This window comes from Apteryx rowi, unplaced genomic scaffold (genome assembly GCF_003343035.1).
Source record: "Apteryx rowi isolate R43461 unplaced genomic scaffold, aptRow1 scaffold_103, whole genome shotgun sequence".
Taxonomy (NCBI): domain Eukaryota; kingdom Metazoa; phylum Chordata; class Aves; order Apterygiformes; family Apterygidae; genus Apteryx; species Apteryx rowi.
In genome coordinates, this window is record NW_020447231.1 from 693,240 (window position 1) to 713,984 (window position 20,745).

Below are 20,745 nucleotides of genomic sequence, written 5' to 3' on the forward strand. Positions count from 1 at the left end.
AGCAACCCACAAGAACAGCTCAGCTGTGCAGCCTAACTGTGCTCTGAAGCACCTTGATTTGGTCCCTAAGGTGGGGGAAGAAAAATGAAGCTAACCATCCTGCACTCCCCACTACAGAATCTGTGTCATTAGCTCATTGTTCCATATGTGTAATAAGGACAAATATATTAAGCCACCTAACTGAAAAAAAAAATCCTTTGGGGATTAGAACTTTATATCTCAGCACAACATTACAATGATATTTTTATAATGTTTGAGTAGAACAAGCAAGTGAAAAACCACACAATTCTTTAGAATGTAAAAGAGTCACAGATCAGGGAAGAGAGTTTACACTCAGGTTCAACAGCTCTTTTGCTGGGAGGTAGGATTGTCTCCCACCTTTTCTCTTGGAGGATATCACAGCAATGAAGTAACATAGATGGATTTCTCTTTGAGCAAACTGAACAAAGCAGCAAGTAAACTTTTAACAAATAAAAGTTTCAGGTCATTTAATTAAAAAAAAAGAAAAATATTTACTGGCATCAACCAAGTCACAATTCAACATAATTCACACAATCAACACAATATCACAATTAACATTAATACAGTTTCCTTCATTTTCAACTTTTAATTTCTAAAAAGTTTTCTGTTGTTTTTTGACAGTTTTTTTACCCTTGCATTTTTTTTACCAGAAAAAAACACCAAATCACAGCACATTTCTTGGAGAAGTCCTTATGCACTTCTTACATGGTTTTCATGCCATCACTATGCTACTGATGACATTTCAAGGTGTTCTGTTGATCTGGCCAGAAGAAAGGATGATTCACATCTGTAGACAATGTGCCTTTAATCCAGAAAATTCGGATGAGATTGTCTGTACAAAACAGATACAAGTGACCTTCAATTAACCCATCAACAGTTATGTGAACTGCATAGTCATTAGGTATCATTTTTCTGATGTAATTTGGGGAGAATTAAAGTCTTTTGGTAACAAATGCAATCCTGATGAAGATCTATTTTTTCTGGATGGCATGTGGTAACGCACTTTCTTCCAGAATCTGCTACTTGCTGAGTAAGACTTCTCCGAGAAGTCCCCTTTCCATCGGATAGCCCCATGCTTTTGCTTAATGTATTTAATGGATTCTGGCATGTTTGCATAATCTTGTATTTTTTCAAGTTCAATTAGAATTACTTTAATGCCTTCACGGATAAGAGCATTATACATAGCTAGCTGTTTTTCAGACACATCTTCTAGAATACTGTAACAGGATGGTTCCGGTACTAAAACAATTATCACTCTTCTACTTTGGCGGATTTTTTCATCAGCAGTGCTGATCACAGCTGTAGAGAGAAAAAGGTTGCGCAAAATTAAAGCTGTATCTTTTTATTTTGTTATTGCCATGTTGCAGCCGCTTCATTTACTGTTTGCTGTTTGAGCCAAAACACTTTACTGCATAATTAGGGATGGGATACGAGCGAGCAAGCAAGCAGTTACAGTGGTTTAGCTGACAAGTAGAGATTTGGCTAATGCAACACAATCTGACCTCAGACTGCGTACCTATGTTCTTGTCTTGTATAAACCAAGAAGAGTAACTAGCTCTCTACTATTTATCTAGTTGTTGACATTTCATTATCACCATAGGTGCAACTGCAAAAACAAACACAAACAAGAAACAAGTTTCAAAAATCCTAGGCCTAGATAAATACAGCCCTAGGTAAAACTATACCCTTTTTCCTTAAACGGCTTGTTCTGATATGCTTAACACAATGCAAATTTCAGAGAAAACACAGAATCCTCCCTTCAATGACTTTCAATTCTGAAACAGGGAAACATTGCAAGTACAACACAAAACACATGTGGTTTAATCCTGAGAACAGACCATAACGTTTTTCAAGGTAAAGAAGCACTTTAGATTCTATTTCTGAGGCAGCCCTTCCCTTTTGAACGAGTACCAACAGTCTTGAGATGTATAAAAAGTGCTCCAGACATGAACCTGATCTAAGCTTGTTCCCCTACCCCCGCAAAAACTGCTTAAACAAAAACTTCTTTTTAAGACCTATTCAGCAAATTTATTCTGTCTCAGTATTGTCTTTTTAAAGCCGTAAGACTGAAAGATTCAGAAGGCTTTTCTCCATACACCTCACAAAAATCAGTCAGTGGGAAAGACTTTGCAATTTCAAGTGTTAGATGCTAGAAATTTAAGTTGTCTGTGTGACACAACAAGAAACGTCCACAAGGATTTTCTTAAAGTTCTTGCAAAACAATACTTTGTAAAAAACTTTCACTATAGACAAGTATTCTTTGATTCAGGTGCTCTTTCCTGATAACACATTATTGCTTTGTATTCCTTTTTCTTCACCTGTAGTGTCTGAGCATCTGTTATCCCCTCTATTGCATTCCTCCAGTCTGACTGCAATCCTCAGAGCAAATAAAAGTGAAAGAGTAGAGAAGCGCTTTTGTCAAATGGCACCTCACAGCAACAAGCTCTTTTCACACCACTTACAAGATCCACTTTGCTATCATTCCTGCCATGAGTCATCATTCACAACAACTACTTCAACTCCTCTTCACCTGAGCATCGTTCTATCAGCAGATGTCTAGGTTAGCCAGATATTAACAAAAAAGAAAACAACAACAGCAACAACAAAAACAAACAAAAAACATCCCACCACCTAAACAAACAAACAGAAAAAAAAAAAGGAAAAGTTAACTGATGACAAGGAAAAGGCTGAGACAGACAGGACTTCATGGGAGCACCCATTGCTGTATTCCTCATTCTCCAGGGAGGATATGAAAATCATAGCTCATGGTGGGAGATGCTTAACACCACATCTGATTACCTGTACTCAAGCTATATTTGCAGTTCGCTTCTGCAGCCAGTGAGAAAACTCAAGTATCATATGCCTTCAGGTAGCTTACCTTCTCCTGGTAAATCATCCCTCCCAAATATGAAGAGGTTATATCCACACTGTCTTTCTAAGACCTCTGGCAATATTTTCATAGCAAAAATATCTGATGAATACAAGCAGCTCACTCTGTTCTTTGGATACAGGACATAAGCATCATAGATCTTCCCATCTGAAACTGAAGAGTCAGCAACAGGAGTAATATAAAAAATGGATTCTGAAGACAAAAAAAATCCCTAAAGTCTATTCCCCACACACACACACACTTAAAGCATTGTCTTGGGTCCTAATCTTACTATTACTTAAGCATATATAACTATACTGAGCCTGAATAACTGTAAAATGAGACCCTGAGAATTCAGTACCCTGAATCTGAATAGGCAAAAAAAGACCTGTAAAATTAAGTAGGTCTGAATATTCTTTACTCAACCTTAAACCAAAAACATTACCACTGAAGCATTCGGAAAAGTAGTCATTCCAGTAGTACAACACAATATTTAAAATTCAAAATACCATGTAACTCATGGGTCATTTTTGTAACCTGAAGTTTCAAACACAATCACCAACTTAAACATGAAAGCAAAACCCAAATATCTGATATATTTCAAGAATATCAGAAGTATATTAAATATTTGGAACAAACTGTTCAGAAAGGCTGAATTTAAAAGACTTCACAGAAATCCAGCAGATACCTCAATACTTCTAATAGATATTATCTGTTGCTCTAGCTATGCACCTCCTTTCAGATACTCACAAATGAGCCATACGTCAGCATCCTGCTGTCACAGACAGCACACCTGTCAATGTTACTGCAAATGCCAGGAGTTTACAGAAAGTAAAATAATCAGAAGTGTCCTCAAATAGGAAAAACAAAGTGAAATTTGCCCTGCTTCTTTCACGAAAAAAGCAATTCCATTGTATTACTGCTTTTTATAAGAATAGTAATTAAAGGAAATCCGAACAACTGCTGTCAGAATAGCCTGTGCATTGAAACCACTGAAGTGAAACTTTAAGGGGAAGAATGATGCAGAAGTCAAGATTTAACATTTAGATTTCTAGAAAGTTGCTGACTTCTCCCTGTAGATGCTTTGGTCATTTAAACTAATTCTAAACATCCCAGAAGTGTGTCATCTTTTGAAAAATCCCAGAAAGGCCCAGTCACACTCCATCAGGTTAATTCATCACTTTGTAAGGGAAGATAGAGGTAATCTACTCATTACCACACACAACACATTCTTAAAGTACATCTGTACTGCTATATAAGCATACCTTTTTTACCCAGGAAGGGATGGCAGGAGTTCCGATACCACAGCACAATATCAATTTTGAAGATATTGTAGACAAAGAGAATAAAAAATACTAAAAATACCAAAGAAACTCCTCCTCCAATTAAGTAACCTTGAATATTTGGAGCTGCAATAGAAAGTAGGAAAAAAAGGAGAAGGGGGAAAAAAGTTATATATTGGAACTGAAAAAAAAGAAGAGAAATGTTAAAAACTGGCAGCTGGGTCCTCAAAAATCGTTCAGTCATTAAAGGATTCAAGAATGCAATGAACAAACAGGATTGAAGATTCTTCATGCATGCTTTCAACAAATACTGTTATTTGACAAGTCTACTTTTATCTTTCCGAGAAAAGGTGCCTTAGCAATGCGACAAACGCAGCTATTCTTCAGCCAAAACACAAAAATATTGATACAGAGATACTGTGCAGCAGTAGAGTGAGAATTTTCATACAAAATTTGATCAGTCAAAAAAGTAAGAATGCCAGAATTGGGGAAATGACTTACTGACCATGCTCTCCCGACTAACCAGCTTTCTATAATGTCTAACCTCTATGAAGACCTACCATTGATTTTTTTTTTAAATGGAACTGTAGTTTTCAGTTCATGTATATTAAAGGATTTCTGAGGTTTAAATCCTACCCTGATAGGGAAGACCTTAATTTACAGTATGCAAACATTTTATTTATAGTCAAGTCATGTAACACACGAGACCTCAGATCCATTTTCAGTTAATGATTTGTTTACAATGTGGCCAGAAAAAAGTAAATCTGAAAATGATGCTTGTCAAAGGATTGACTCACAGTTGACAAATCCATCTTTGTAGGTGAATAGACCAGAGAATCTTCTGTAGCTAAATTTAAAAAATGTGACAGTTATACATTCTGGTGGTTTGCTTTTCTGTGCACCTCTTTCTGAATACAAACAATGAATTTCTTTAGTCTTGCATTTGAGTTTTAAAAACTCATTCTACCTTTAAAGTTCATCTACTATAAAGAAAAATTTCAGGCTGGCTGGCAACAGGCCTAACATCCTGTCTCCCAGCACAAGACTGAGGTATCCAACAAGTGGCAGGATGCGCCCAATCAAGATGCATACACCTACCCAGGAGGCGATAATGCAGGACATTCATTGGCAATGGAAACTCCATAACCTTCCCAAGCAATATATGTCACTGCTTCATTATCATTATTGTTAGTCTCTCCTGCTATCTAAACAACTTATTTTTTTCCTCGCAATCTGAGCCTGTTGCTTGTTACTGAAGGATAGGACAACCAGGTGCACAAAAATGTTCATTTCCTCTTGACATACTCTGTTCTGGACATAACAATGTTTCCCCCAGTTCTTTTAGAGAATTCGCCATTCTCGGTGCTCTTCTACACACATGCTTTCCTCTGATCCACAGGCTCCTTGAAGTACAAGCATCTAAACCAAGGCACAGTATTCCACTGAGGAATACATTTGCTTCACTTATTTTTGAGTGTTTCATTAACCTTTTCTAAGATGCTGAATGAGAGAATCTAAAGCAGATTAAAAGTGCTATTTTGTTTCATTTTGATAACAATGTGAACATGGCATTTCACTAAGAAAGGTCTTCAGTTGTGTCACTCACTTAGCACAAAGGTACATCATACAGTTTTAGCTGTGGTAAGTCTGATGTCAAACTAATTCAGAAGTCAGCACCATTGATCAGCATTTTATCAAGACTGTATACTTTACCTGGGCGTTCCAATTTGATGTATGCTGTAATTTGTTGATAATCATATACAACGTGACAAAAAAATTTATGAGCGTAGTCCTTTACTTTCACTTCTGAAATGTTAAATTTTGTTCCAGATACAGCAAGTCCATGAGGCATCCCCTCTCTGTCATTAAAAAAAGAGTAAAAATGAAATGCTAGTAAAAAAGCTGAAATATCAATGCTTACTGTAAGATAGGCTCATCTGTCTACAAATACAAGAACATTCATTTTTATCTTCTCGAAACCTAAGAGGCCAGTGAAGCACAAATCAGTAAAATATCAGCCCTTTGACAAAAGGCTTCATGATTAGAGTTGACTGGGCATTTTCCAGATACACGTTGTTTTTCTTGTTTTATTTTTTTCCTGGAAAGGAAGACTAATCAAACCAGTAATAACCAGTAATAAAAATATAAGCAGAAAAGGCATTTTCCATGATTCCTTATATTGATGATGAAGTGGAGACCTTTCTAAGCTTACAGACAGACTCCTTGAGCTCACAATGTTTATAGTAGCCCACAGTCAACGGCATCAACCAGCTTGGAAAATAATGATGAAGGAGCTTCACGAGAGCTGGGTGCATCTGGTGCCTAACGAAGACAAACATGGTGATGATGCCTTTATTTCCAGTATCTACTGCCACAAAAGGCTTGGGGCCTCTTGTGGCAATATATCATATAATATGACATCCTGTTAAACACCATCCTGCTGTAAGGTAGGTTTACATACGATGGAGAGGCAGCAGTTGGGAGGTGCCTACAAACTGACACCCTGCCCTGTGAAGATACAGCCTTATGCACTTGCACACAAGGAGCAAAATTCCTTTTTTAGAACATCCTGAAGAACCAGTTTCTGTTACATATATAATTGCCAGTGATATCTGTCACAGGACCTTAATGCAAACATAATTATTTTGCAACATGTTCACATTTATTCAAGTCAGTTTTAACTAGATCAGATTTACCATTCTCAGCAGAAGTCCAGAATGTTGAACATGCCTACAGTGCGCTTTGCTACTAGCAAATGCTCCACAAATTCAATTGTTGGGGTTTTTTTTAATAATAATATTAGAATATTATTGCTACTTTGCAGATTCATTTCGCCATAGTGCTTTTCAGAAAGATGCAGTCAACAGCAGCACCAAGTTGGTTTCAGAAGAAGCTGCAGTTATAACAACTTCAAACGTAGCTGCATAGAGCTGCATATATGACTTAACTGTTGAAGTTGAAATCTTATGCCTTAAAGAATAATGGACTTATTGGTGCCTTAGTGACCATAAGGTGGAGCTCCAACATTTACAGGTGAACATCAAATATATAGAACTACAATGAAAATAAAAATCATCCACTCTAAAAGAGCTTAGGAATAAAGTAGAACTCAGATTGTTTTCCTGAGGGGAAAGTATTGGCTAACTTTTCATACAGCTTGTTCCATCTGGACTTTTGAAAACATCTAGTACACCCTCCTCCTGTCCTAGAGGGTCAAATTTGTTCAGGTCTGAATCTTTTATTCTTTATTACAGAATAAGTATAAAGAATCACAGAACAGTTGAGGTTGGAATGGACCTCTGGAGATCATCTAGTCCAACCCCCTTGCTCAAGCAGGGTCATAAAGAAAGCATTCTCTAAACCATAGTATATCTACAGTATCTTTTTGGAAACAACAGCATGGTCCCATTTACTAAATGTGCACAAGCTCAGCTTGCCTCTGAGCTCCCAGCCCCTTTCTGGAGGCCAGATACAGATGAATTAAAGATTTATCTTAAAAGCAGTCTGCAAGTTAACTCTCCAGCCATTTCACACACAGATGATGGCACTTGGTGGAGACAGCAATGCTTCTGCATGAGTCTGAACTGATCATCTGAGAGTTTTTCCCTCTTCTTTGCTTTAAGGGTTATATTTAACAGCAGTGGTTGACGTAATAAGAAAGCAAAGAAAACAATACATCCACACTCTGCTATCGCATAAACCAGTTGCTGAGCAACAAAGAACTCCTGCTCTATTGAAATAAATTGCTTTTTTCCCCTCCCAGTTTAATTTGTGTTTAGCTTTTGTCTTTGAACAATCTATCCTTCCCACACTAATGATGGAGACCAGGCTTTAATCTATAAGAAAAAAGATTGCGTAAAAATAAATGCAAAAAAACAACCTTACAAAATGATACGTTTCATAACAGCATTCTAAAAATCTACATACGGTGGCTTCATTACATTTGTATCAGATACATTAGTATCTATAATAAAATATTTCCATTTGTTAAAACCAAGTGATAAGAATACAATGTATTTGATGCAGACTTTTAAACAGTTTTCAATGACTACTGATGTTGACTACTAGTCAACTTTATGGTGGATTCACTGCTTGACCTAGAAATCCACTTACAATTCAAAGTATAAGAATACTTACTCATAAAACTGTTCTTTGTAGGTGCTATCAAAGCTATCAACATCCTCATCATTAACTTTCCAGAATGGAATCAAGCCAGGTATGCCACTTGATATATTACATTCCATCACTACAGGGGAGCCTAAAAAAAACCATTTAAATTTGACAATTAAAAGTCTTGTAACAGAAGCAGGATTAGGTGACTGGGGAACAGCCAGGAAAAGGAGGGAAAGAAGGAAAAAACCCACTTACCTTATGAAAAGCAGAGTCCTTAAAACTCGTCCATTTGTACTCCACACTCGGGTGTCTCCAATCTGGACGTGAATTCCACCCTAAATGTAGGTGTCTAAATGTTCATGCCTACATGTGAGCTAAATGTCTAAGCTAGTATTGGAGTTCAGCTCCATGGTAGTCAGCTCACACTAAAATAGACACCTGGACCTTATCAGCTGAACTCCAGACCACTGGCTACACTGATAGACCTCCAGGGCTCAAATGAGTTGCCTGCACACAGCATAGTGACATTTGAGATGCTCTCCAGCATCTAAGACATCCATATGGAGAGCTGGCAGATAGGACTCCAGATCTCCAAGACACCTGAAGAGCTAGAGTAACCAGAGCATCCCAAACAGCACTAGACATTATTTGTGGGCAACTGAATTGAGCCCCTGTCGATGACAGCCCCTATGATGAGCTGAGGCCCCTAACTCACATGCAGATACCCATATTTAGATGCCTACACTCCAGAGCTGAACCCCATTCTTAATGAACATGCATTTCTTTACTTCAGATCAGAGTCTTTTGGCCAACACTGTCCACTGGGATGGTTTCTGAGCATCTCCACACTCTGATCCCAGAGCAAGCTCACCTGTAACTCAGCTCCACTGCCACCAAGAGTCCAGATCTTACAGAACACCTCAGTAGCAAGAAAGCAAGTCAAGTTGCAGAATTTATTTATTGCCAATGTACCTCAGCGAGCTCCATTTACAGGAAGGTAAGCAACTTTCTTGGAGTCCTGTCCTTCTGTATTTTACCCATGGAAGTTATGATTTGGTAGGAGAAGGTAGGCTCTCAGTTCACCTATATAAAGATCTCAAATGTTTCTTTTGCTAGAATCACATCAGATCTAGATGCTTCCACCAAGGGATAGTCTCTATCAAAAGTATGGAATAAACCTTTAGCTCACATGCAAAGCAGTTACTTGAACAGATACATTTCACACAGGAACCACAGATGCTCCTCAGTCTCTTCCCTCATATCCTTCTACCTCAATGATGTGTTCTTCTAAAGACGGGGTTGGGGTTTAAAGATAGGCCTATATTTCCACACATTCATGTAGATATTAAGGGTTTTTTTGCACACTCTTCTGCCATTTCTCATTCAACAAATGTTTCCACATTCTGCCCCACAACTAGGCATTTAGTAGAAGCAAAGATTTTTCTCCAGCTCCCCATTAAATGTACCAGGCAGAGGATACTACTCCCAATTGAATGGCAGTGCTGTGTGGTTTTTGGTGGGTGGGGTTGTTTGTTTGTTCTTGCTTTACTTCCCTTGAAGGGGTCCCCTTGCGGTAAGGAATCATTTGTACTGTTTTAGTTACTCAGTAGGCAAAAAAAACCACTCTGTGAGTGAAGGCCTTGAGCCTTTAATTTCACATGTGACTGCTTTCTTAACATCAGTGGGGCAATCAAAGTCAGAGTTGTTCACATTAGCTGGTCTTAGGCAGCCAGTAATACACCAGCAACTTTTAATCAATAGTGTATGAGACATAGTGGAACAAATGCTCATCTAAAATGAGTAGTCTAAACAAGCTGTCCCACAACAGGTCTTAATATAGGCCGAGTGTCACAGCCCCTGGGCTGATAATTGCTTGATTCTCCATTCTCTCAGCAAGTACCATCACAGGATTGAGAAAATCCTAAAGGATATGTCTTTAGTAAATAAAATGGCCTTTGAATTGAAAGGTCAGATTCCTTCTGAGTAGAGCTTGCAATGATAAGAATTTCTCCAAATTAAATGGGAACTTATGTTTAATTATCGGTTAGAATTTGGGAGGAGATTTACATGATAGTTTAATGGGAGGGAGATTCGGTACATGGAAGCCCCACTGTAACATTACTCCATTTCTTCCACAGTTACAGTTGCTAAGGAAAAGGTAAGTTTTCACACACAAAGCCTAGGGAACAGGTTGTGTGAGGTTAAAAAAAAAAAAACTGTGGTAAGTCTTCCTACTTCAATCTGAGATCTGTAAATTTCCTTTCAGTGGGAGAGCACAAATAGAGCTTTTCAGGAATGTAATTCTAATGAAGCCAGAGAAGCTGTAATTACCAGCAGAGAGGAGCGTGAGGGTATGCTCAACAGCCATTTCTGAGTATTCCCAACAGAATTAAATGACTATCTGAGGGCTGCAGGACTGCAAGACTATGAAATAATACTGTTTGCATCAGATCCTGAATCTTCTCTTTCAGGTATACTTTCCTGTTTAAAACAAAGCATTCTGGACTTTGGAGGAACATAATTTCTATTAAAGCTCATTCACTGTTTTGGTCAAATTTTACTCATCCTCACCAGAATCTGGCAACTTCAGAATGAAGGAAGAGGAGAAACTACTGAACTGGTCAACTGGCAACTATCCTAACCTGTATATATGTAACTATATTCCTACATATACTGAAGATATGTCAAGACATGGGCACTGCAACAAAGGACAGATGGCAAGAATCAGAAGATACATGCATCCCACCTAGCACTGCTGGTCAAGAGACTCCAATCGCAAGCATACAGTTTTATCCCTGCAATTTACTTATGGAAATGGTGTTCTATCATCTGTCTTCCAGACTTCTTCAATCCCATGCCTACCTCCCAGCCTTGCTGAAGTCAGTGGAACTGTTAGCATTCAACTTCAGAAAGACCAGGAGCTCAGCCTGTCTACTAAATGTTAATGATTTCTTAAATAATCACTACTTACCAAGATCCACTTCAATTGTGTTGTTCTGTGGATAAATAAATTCTGGTCTCGTTTGTAGTGGGCTTTCTAATAGAAACAAAGAGAAAAACAAAATCATCAGGTATTAAATGTTCCACAACTTATTTCACCTGATAGTTTTACAATGGTTTTGTTTTATTGCTTGATACTATTTAGTACCATACTTATTATCAGTTTTAAACTTCTAATAGAAAAATCTCTAATGAGATTTGCTGTATTCTCTACAAATTATTTTAGGTTCAAAGTTGACAGAAGCTACCATTTACCCTAAAAGTACTTTAGTGTCCATCTTGTTAATTTAATCTAAAATCAGAATTCTTACTTTAGACAGGTGGTACAAAAATGGCTGTTTGTCCACTCTTTTATTTAAATGGATGTTCACTTGATCTAGGAGGTTGATTTCTTTTTCTTATCCATCACTGACAAAGTTCACTGAGATTTTGTTGTTGTTGTCAACTGGTCTTATATTACTTTTATATCAACTGCCAGTAAATTTGAGATTTTTTTTTTTAATTAACAAGTTGGACACTTAACCTCCAGCCATCTTTTCTGAAAGGACTGCTATCATGGTACCAGTCACGTCATCAGCAATGCTGCCTACAAAAACACAATCACAATGATCAAAGTGACAAACGACAGTACTGGGAGAGTTCAGCAGCTAGCCCTGCATCTTGCCAGATGCAGAAATGCACAGCCAAGTGCCAACAGTCAGCCAGTCCTTCCCATGTGAAGATTTATTGAAGATTAAAGGATTTATATAGCTTGCAACATCTCCTTTCCCATAAGCTGAGATTCTAGCCACCTTCCATAGCAAGTTGACAAACAGGGCCACAGGCAATAGTTTTGCTGCCATGGTATCAGCAAAAAGTCCAGATTTTACTTTTTTGTTGTTGTTTATTTTAGTGGGTCCTAATTTGTTTTTGCAAAAAAGTGCAATTTTATATGTTCCATTGCCAAATGCCCCCACTCCTTACCCCAGTAACTGCTACTTGCTACTAACTCATTCCTAACCCCATATTTCTCATTTCCCTCTGTCAGTTCTTCCTCAGTAGCACTGCTCAACGGCAGCAACAAGTAAGGCAAATGCCAGCAACTACAGCTGAGAGGACAGAAGGGAATCCATTGGCAGTTCAGCCAGCAATCTTTGCTGCATCTCTCAAAGTTTGCAAAAGAAGAACATGTTCTCAGCCATGCATTTGCCATCTCTCTTCTTGTGGTTTTTGGCATAGGCAATCTCTCAGCAAGGAAAGGTAAAAACGTAAAATACTCCTAAAGACTAGAGCAGTTCTGGACAAGAAATCCATCATTGTTGCTGGGAAGCAGTTCTGCCTGTACCTCCCTTCCAGTTTAAAACAAACAAAACTGCCCAAACAAAACAAAACAAAGCCAAAAAAAACCCTGTTGAGGATTGCCTTTATTTCTCTCCCCTCCCTTTTCATCTGCAAATACACGTAGAAGATTCAGAGAAAGTCATATACCCAGCTTCATTCAAAAGGAAATGGAAAGTTTCCTGAAAGTAAGCACACTCAAGTGTAATCTAAAATAATCCAGACTTAATCCAAAATGGGTGGCAGAAGAAATTCATGTTGCACCATGCATTATTGTATTTTAATTTCAGCATTCAGGACAAAATTAATTTAGAGAAGATTTGCAGCTGTAATTTCACAGAGCAAAACATGCTTTCCGGTAAACTGACATGCCAAATAAGATTATGCTTGCATAGAAGTAATTATAGCAGAGCCAAAAAGAAAAGGAAAAATCTCAATGCACTCACCTTTAACTTCTAGACTCACAGTTCGTGAAACATTATATTGTTTTCCCATATACGTATATACTATACGGCATGTGTAGTTTCCTTTGTCTTGTACAGTTACATTGCGAATCAAGATAGCATTTTCACCCTCTGCCAAGAGAAGTCGCTTGTCTTCTAGGAAGCCAGGCTTACATTCCTAAATGTATCAAAAATACCTGTGATTCTGTGAAATTAATAACTATACTGAGTATTAAAATACTTGCCAAACAAATAACCATTTTTTAAAAAAACAAAGTGGGGATCTTATCCAACAGTCACTATGCCCTAATTTGAAGCCTGCTGATGTCTTGCTGTGTTTGCACCTTTTGAATCACTGCAACCAATCCTTTAAGTTTTCAAATGTTGTACTTTAAGAGAAATGGTGTCCATTACTTTACTACATCCACCTAGTGGTTGTCAGTTATCCACCCCACCTGTAGAAAAGGTTATTATTCCTGTAGCAGAATTTAAGAGAACGCATGCCTACATTTCTGCTTCACTGGGATACACCAGAGCTGCTGTAGCAGTGACCCATGCTGTTGGACATATTACCATTTCTGTGGAAATGCAAATGCAGAGAAAAACTCCTTTCTCTTCCCTGACTTAAGAGTTTAGAATCATTTCATCTCAAAAAAGATGTACACCAGGTGCAGCACTGAGGATATTTCACATGTAATATACAGGCCCACACAGGTATCTAAAACCAGTATCAGAATCAAGAGTTGAACTACTTTAGAATTTTACGTCATCATGAGCAAAACATACCTTGCCAAGCCTGCATAGTCTATAGAGTATTTTTTCCAGAATCAGAGCAAGAGGCATAAGGATACTACACCATAATCAACCATGACAAGCATCATGTTCTGTGAAACTGATATAGCTATCCAGAGCCTAATATTTAACAAAACTTACAAGTTTTTAAACTTATCGTCTAAACAAAATAAACAGAGGATAAAAGAAATGAAACTGGATTATTTCATGAATCAACAAACCAAAGCAAGGTATGATCACACATCTCTGACTCTGAAAGACCTTGCAATCAAAACAGATACCTTGTTTCTTTAAAATATGCCTCTTACAATTCTGTACACTTCCCCAATAATGTGGCAAGACAGACACCTCACACTGTAGAGAGAATAAGCCTCTCCTTCCAACAGTTGCTATTCAGATTTACTGTATAACACATTTTAAATAGAACATTTTCTATCCTTTGTATGTCAAATATAGGTGCACAATACCTTATACCAGCGTACTTCAGGCTCATTATTGTCTTCATCTCTAAAATATTCTAGATCAGGGCATATAATCTTTCCAGTATTTGTGCTCATCACTTTTTGTTCAAACTTCATTTGTCCATTAAAACACAAACCGTTATCATTCTTAAAAACTGTTAGATTTATAGGTTTTTTGTTAGAGTGGTTAAGTCTCCTGTAACGAGAAAAGCAGATGACTCAAGTCAATAACAATAAGTCCACTGTTTTCAAAAAGCCAGGAAGTCTATGGAGAGCAGACTTCAGGACTTAGAGGAATGTCAGCACCTCCACCAGCCTTGCCTCTAACACCCCTGTTACAGCCTCTCTAGCTCCTCACTCCCTGCACCAGATCAAGAGAGATGGGAATAAGCCCTGATGCCAAGTCGTGAACAGAAGTGGCATCTCCTCTGGAAGCATTAGAGAAGCAGTCAGAAGCAGTCCCACAGTCAAAGCTCTACGGTGCCCACAACACCAGCCAAGCCTTTCCATTTCTCAGTGTTACATTTGCCAACACACAGTAGTTTGCAGTCACTCGAAACATAACCGCACTGAAACAACTTCAGTCCCAAACAAACCCAATGTGAACAGGAGAGGAAAACAGGTTCAGGTCCCTGATGACATTCCTTGAAGGGGCACTTCAAGGAAAACAGACTGTAACTCTTCACAGAAGAGAGACAAAGTTTTTGAATACAAGATGTACCAAGGTGCAATGCCAATGCGAAACTACTTCAAACTGAGATCTCACAGGACACTGACAGGAATACCTGTAGTACACTAGGAGCTCTGCCGAAGAGAGATGACACTAGAAACCAGAAGTCTAAGCGAGAGATAAAGGAATGCTCTTTGACAATTCTTGCTCATGCTTTGTTTCTCAATGCTCTGCTAAGTGAGAACTTCCCAAAAGACTGAACTCCATGTTTGACACTCCTAGCTACAACCTCCATACACTGCACTTTGGCAAGTTTTATAATTAAGGTTTAAGTGTCTGATGCACAAAATATAGCCTATGGTTAATGCAACTGAACTTTTATGTGTTTTGCAGCATGCTGACATTACGCAAGCTAGACTTAACAAGATGTGAGGTGCCCAAAGGAATATAGCTCAAGGACAGAATAACTAGAAATAGAACAAGAATGACTAAACTTATGTTTATTACTTAACAAGTCAGCTTGAAGGAATTACATTTCTTCCCTCTTCCAGTTTTAGATTCATTATTGACTCTGAAACAAGAGGTGCAACAGCCTACGATCTCTGCCTACACTATAAGTTCTTACCAATCACTGTTACTTCATTTGCAATACAAAACCCTTTAGAATAACTGGTGTACTGTATGTCCATTATTACACATAACTACACACTTCTAAAACAAGTTTCGGGTCATCTCAAAAGCCTGCACTGGCTGTTTTCAGCGTATTGCAGCAAGATCATGATGAAAAGAACAATTTCTGTGCACTTTCCTGAAATTATTTTCCCATTCAGCAAACAGTTAATTTCAGCCATTGTAGGAAAGATTCAACCTCCTGAAGCGGTAAAGTTCAACCCACTAACCTGAGCTTTAGATACAAGAGTTTTAAAATTGCAAAAGAGTTGAAAAGAATCCATTTTTTCTTTCTTCTCCACGCACTTAGATCTTCGAGATACTCTCTAACACGATGTCTTGATCTTCACAGGCATTATCTCATTTTTGCCTAACAACATTTGCTAAAGCTTCTGAAATAAGACAAATAAAAATGGTTCTCTGCCTCTTAATTTGTACATTTCTAAAACAATTCCCCAAAAGTTGCTGATCACTCCAGAAAGTCTGTTTGTAGTGACACTGTATAACATACAGAGTTTGCTTTTATTAGATCCTTCCCCATTTAACCATGACAAACAAAGAAACCAAAATGTTTTCCTGATCTGTCAGGAACAAACAACAGCTTGAACTAGAAAAAGCTGAAGCAGTTAAGACTTTCCTGAGCTTACACTTCATAAACCACACACACACACACACACACACATCCCCCATTGTAAATATTTTTGTGTTTTAACATAAACTCTTCTGCATGAATTACTTTGCAATGATAAATTCTACTACTGTGAAAGAAAAAAGGGTAGCACATAGAAACAACAAGCAAGATCAAAACTTTAACTTATCCAAGTTCTCTACCAAAAAAACCCCCCAAAAAACCCACACTCAAGTTCCATGAATATGTTATTGCACTGTACACACTACCAATACAGTTGTTTCCCTCCTCCTTTACCTTACGTCACATTCATAAAGTCCAGAATCTTCCAGTGTTGCAGGAATAAACCAAAGCAAGCCGTCTCGCTGATGGATTCTGGCATGTTTCTCTGTGGTTACTGGTGTAACACTACCATTTTTATACCATGTCAGATTGTAATCAGAGTGAAGCACCGGAAATGTAATTATTGGGCAACTAATAGCCGTAGGCTCTCCAACAAGCACATAGTAATCACAGATAGAGCATTCTCCTGTTAAAAGAAAAAAAAATGTTAAGAATGTTTTTAATCTGTACTTTTTTAATGTTTTTAGAAGCATTAATATCCATTCCCAGTTGCACAGAATTGGGAAGTAATCTTTCTGTAACAATTTACCATCAAAACAGTGAGAAACTATTCTTTTTCATTTGTTTAGCCCCTTCCATCTGAGGATCTAAACCAGGTATTTTATAAAGCTTAAGCTATAACTTTCCATAATTAAAGCAGGTAATATGTTCATGTAAGTCCAATAGCCTCACTGTAAATCACGATATATAAAAATAAATGTGATTTATCAGGCAACACAAGCTTCAGAACTTATCTTTCCTATCCTTGCTTATTTGAGCATGTTAGTACTTATGCAGAATTACCAAACTGTTAATGTAGATACTATCTATAAAAGAATAGCACAAACACTAGCAGTGCAGAGCTCCTCACAGAACTCAAGCCTTTGCGACTGTGGGGTCAAAAACAGGTTAGGAGAAAAAAAGAGAAAAAAGTGTTTTTGACCTGAAAAACAAGATATAAAGGAATTAGATCAAGATCTCAACGCATCAGTGAAATCTATGAACCACGTCATTATAAGAACCAAATCTGAGAACATGCAATATATATACTATGAAGTCTTGACTGCAATGTATTATTTCCTTACTAAGTTTGCAATTTCTCTCCTCTTTATCGAGAATTTCCTTTAAATGACAAACATGGTTGTGAACATCACACTGAGCTATAAGCCAAGCATAAACAGCATTTTTATAACTATGGCTGCGTAACAAGTTAACAAGATACAACCATGCATCCTGGCAAGGATTTTTTTTTTTTAATTAGCCAGAAAATACTGGAGGGGAGAGGAAGGACAGACAGTGCAAGAAGTCATCAAGAACACAAATCTGCAAGTCAAAACTATTTGGAGAATACCAGTTTATCATCAAGTGAACAGGACATTTGGTCGTAAAGCAGATTTAAAAGCTTCCAAACTTCTGCATACATGTGCAAATCTGAATTGCTATGAAACTGCAAAAATTCTTACTGAACAGATTTTACAAATCATGGTGAGTGACTGTATGAATGCAAAGCCAAAGTTTTCAATTTCAAAAGACAGTTTTCACCCTTCTTTTACCCCGTTCCTGTCAAACTAATTTAAAAAATCCCAAGCAGCTCCCTATGGAGCATAAACTAATTCAGATCCGTTAATGTTAGACTACTTACACCAAGAGTAGCAAGACAAACACTATTAGTCTATTTAATCTTAAACTCTATTGAAAAATTAAATCTGCCATTAAAAATAATACTAATTCATTGCAGAAGTAAACTGGGTCCTATATATCTGTTTTCAGGACTAGAAAGAAAGCCTGTCTCTTACAAAAGGCATTCAACAGCTAACTTTAATTTGAGGACACTAATCTCCTCAGATTTTCTCTATATGAAATATAAAGAGGACCTTCAAAGCCTCAATATCCTCAAATTAAAGTGGCCAGATTTAAACACGTTTATGTTAAGCTGTTCCATCTCAAGTGCAGCTTCAGTCCAAAAAGAAGCACTTGGCATATCTTCAATATGCTGAAGCAAAAATAAGCAAACCCCAAATCCACTATTTGTTATTGGTAACTCTTTTCTACTAGATACACACAATTTGTCTCTAGCAGGTTTTCTTTTTCAGAATGACAATTTTAACAACATACTTAACTTACCAGCATTGAACGGAGATGTCACTAGAATTAGATAGACAATGAGCAAAAATGCAGATATCATCTTTTGCTGCAAAGAAGAAGTTTTTTCCATTAGTAGAGCAAGAATATTTAAGCCACACTGTCCTCAGCATCCTGCACTATTCCTTGAAAATTCAGAAGTGTTAGTCATCTTGGGGAGGGAAAAAAAATGTGTCTGGTAATTCAGTCCCAGCCTTCGAACATTTCAGCTGCTGCACTGATTGGCCCCACAGAAGGCTGCTCAGTTTTCAGCTTTCTATTAGAATGTTTCCAACTTTCTCTTGCTAAACATGTAATTTCTTTTGCCAGTCTAGCTAGGCACGCGCATACGCGTACACACACACACAAAAAGCTTTAGCACAGACGAAGATACGCTAGCATAAAGTGGTTTAAACTATATTGCATAATTTATATATCAAGTTTGAATATGCTACTCAGCATTTTTACGGTAGACACAATTGCAGAGGTTTAAGAGTTCTTTGAACTGTGCTGGAACAGTTGACACAGCACTGCTGTTCACAGCAGATGAACTTCGAGTTCTTTGCTGAAGAACAAACACACTGTAACCTTAAGGTGAATTGGCAGGCACCCGCATTCACTTCGAAAGTGATAATACTGCCTGTCAGACATATGTGGAAACCATAGCTGTTGTGAACGTGCTGTGGTCACACACAAAACAGCAACAAAATGTTCAAGAACTGTAAAGATCACTTCACAGCTCGAGTCTTCTTTGCAGGTTTCTCCAACCAAGACATGACTGAACAGAAACCCACTGTCCTCAAGGCCTGGTACATGCTTCCACAAAACCTCTGAATCTTAACCACATCCTGCACACTCTTATATGGGCCTGCTTTTTCTTGACATGATATCATCGGAGCCCTTCCCCAAGCTATCTACTGTCAGCCAGCTGACAAACACCTAATCCCATCCCTTTCTGACAGCTCCTAGTAGGTCAAGGCCTGCACTTAACTGTCTTGCTTTTCCTCCATTCAGGTCTATTCTGTCTGCTGCTCCCTCTCACACCAAAGCAGAGTTCTAGTCTATTGCACAGTGTACATTGCATAGGTTTTAGTTAATATTTGTCTTCTGCTCAGATAGAAATGGGTTGAAAGAGGAGGAGGTATTCCCTGAAAAAGATGCATGACCCTGACTTACTTTTATATCCAACAGAATTCACTCTATCCAAAACAAATAAGCACATCAGCTCTTTCTCTCAAAACATTTCACATAGAGAAGTGTTGGGTAGTAGGGAGGGACACACAGAACAGAGTTCAACAGCAGCATGTAACAGCCGCCAAACATTTACTTCTTTTGGACAGTTTATCTGACAAAGCACTCATACCACAGTCCTTATTTAGTTGCCTTATGTGTGTTTTTCCTGTAACTTGCCAATGAGATGATCATCATTCTTGAAGTTTTAGTTTACCTGTAAAGAGCAGAGAAGGGGGGGGGGGAAGGGATTTAACAAAGTGCATCATTTGGACAACAGCATAAACATACAAAAACAAATTTTCTACAGACATCCTAAATGTAAAAGCAAGCCCATCCCTCTGTCTACACTGCAGACACTTTAAAAAAAAATAGCAACAACAAAACTTGCAGTAAAGATTTACCCAGCATTCTAGCAAAAACCTTTGGTAAATGATGTTTCTGTCAAAAACAAGGAGATATTACACAGGTGCCAAAGCAAGCAACCAAATCAGACTTAAGTAGCCATTTTGTACAACAAATTTAACAACTGAAAAGAAATAAAGAATATCTAAGTTTAGGGAAGAACAATTAAACAATCCAACTGGTTAAACTTTACATTTTTGTACCTTTTACTCATCTCTAAAACCAATAGTGGATGTCTTTCTAAATTGTATGCTAAGCTCAGCTTGTTTAAAGTTCTGTTCTTTACAACAATTTTAATTTTTGAATTTTTAAATTCAATTAAGACAGAGGTAGAGCTTAGACACTCTGGAAAAAAAGGAAGAAACCATCTTCTGCACTTGCAATACTTGACAGTACACAGAGCATTTCTGTTCAAGTCAGTATGGTCTTAAGTGACCCCACAAGGTTTTTACAAACATTCTTTCTTAAGCAGGATTTACAGTGAAGCATTATCCAAAATCAACAAACGTGAAACAGCAAGCTTTGCTTAAAAAGCATAGGTTTGTTCACAAACCTAACAGCTTTAGCCTAGTACTGCCCTCTCTCAGTCACAGCAACATGAAATGCCCTCACACCTCGTGA

General features: G+C 37.8%; 1 protein-coding gene across 2 annotated transcripts; it reads right to left on the reverse strand.

Moving 5' to 3' along the window:
* LOC112966181 (interleukin-1 receptor type 1-like) lies at positions 1-19,505 on the reverse strand. Of its 2 annotated transcripts, XM_026066018.1 has the most exons (11): positions 19,481-19,505; positions 18,493-18,559; positions 16,564-16,795; positions 14,306-14,495; positions 13,050-13,224; positions 11,258-11,323; positions 8,311-8,431; positions 5,887-6,032; positions 4,156-4,299; positions 2,900-3,064; positions 1-1,320 (listed from the first exon to the last, which is right to left on the reverse strand). In XM_026066018.1, exons 2-11 carry the CDS (start codon positions 18,551-18,553, stop codon positions 926-928), a joined length of 1,695 nt encoding a protein of 564 aa, XP_025921803.1. In that variant the 5' UTR covers positions 18,554-18,559; positions 19,481-19,505; the 3' UTR covers positions 1-925. The 2 variants fall into 2 exon arrangements, with proteins under 2 accessions (XP_025921803.1, XP_025921793.1); XM_026066008.1 differs by lacking the exon at positions 19,481-19,505 and having other exon boundaries at positions 18,493-18,583.
* Between the last annotated feature and the right edge of the window lie 1,240 nt (positions 19,506-20,745).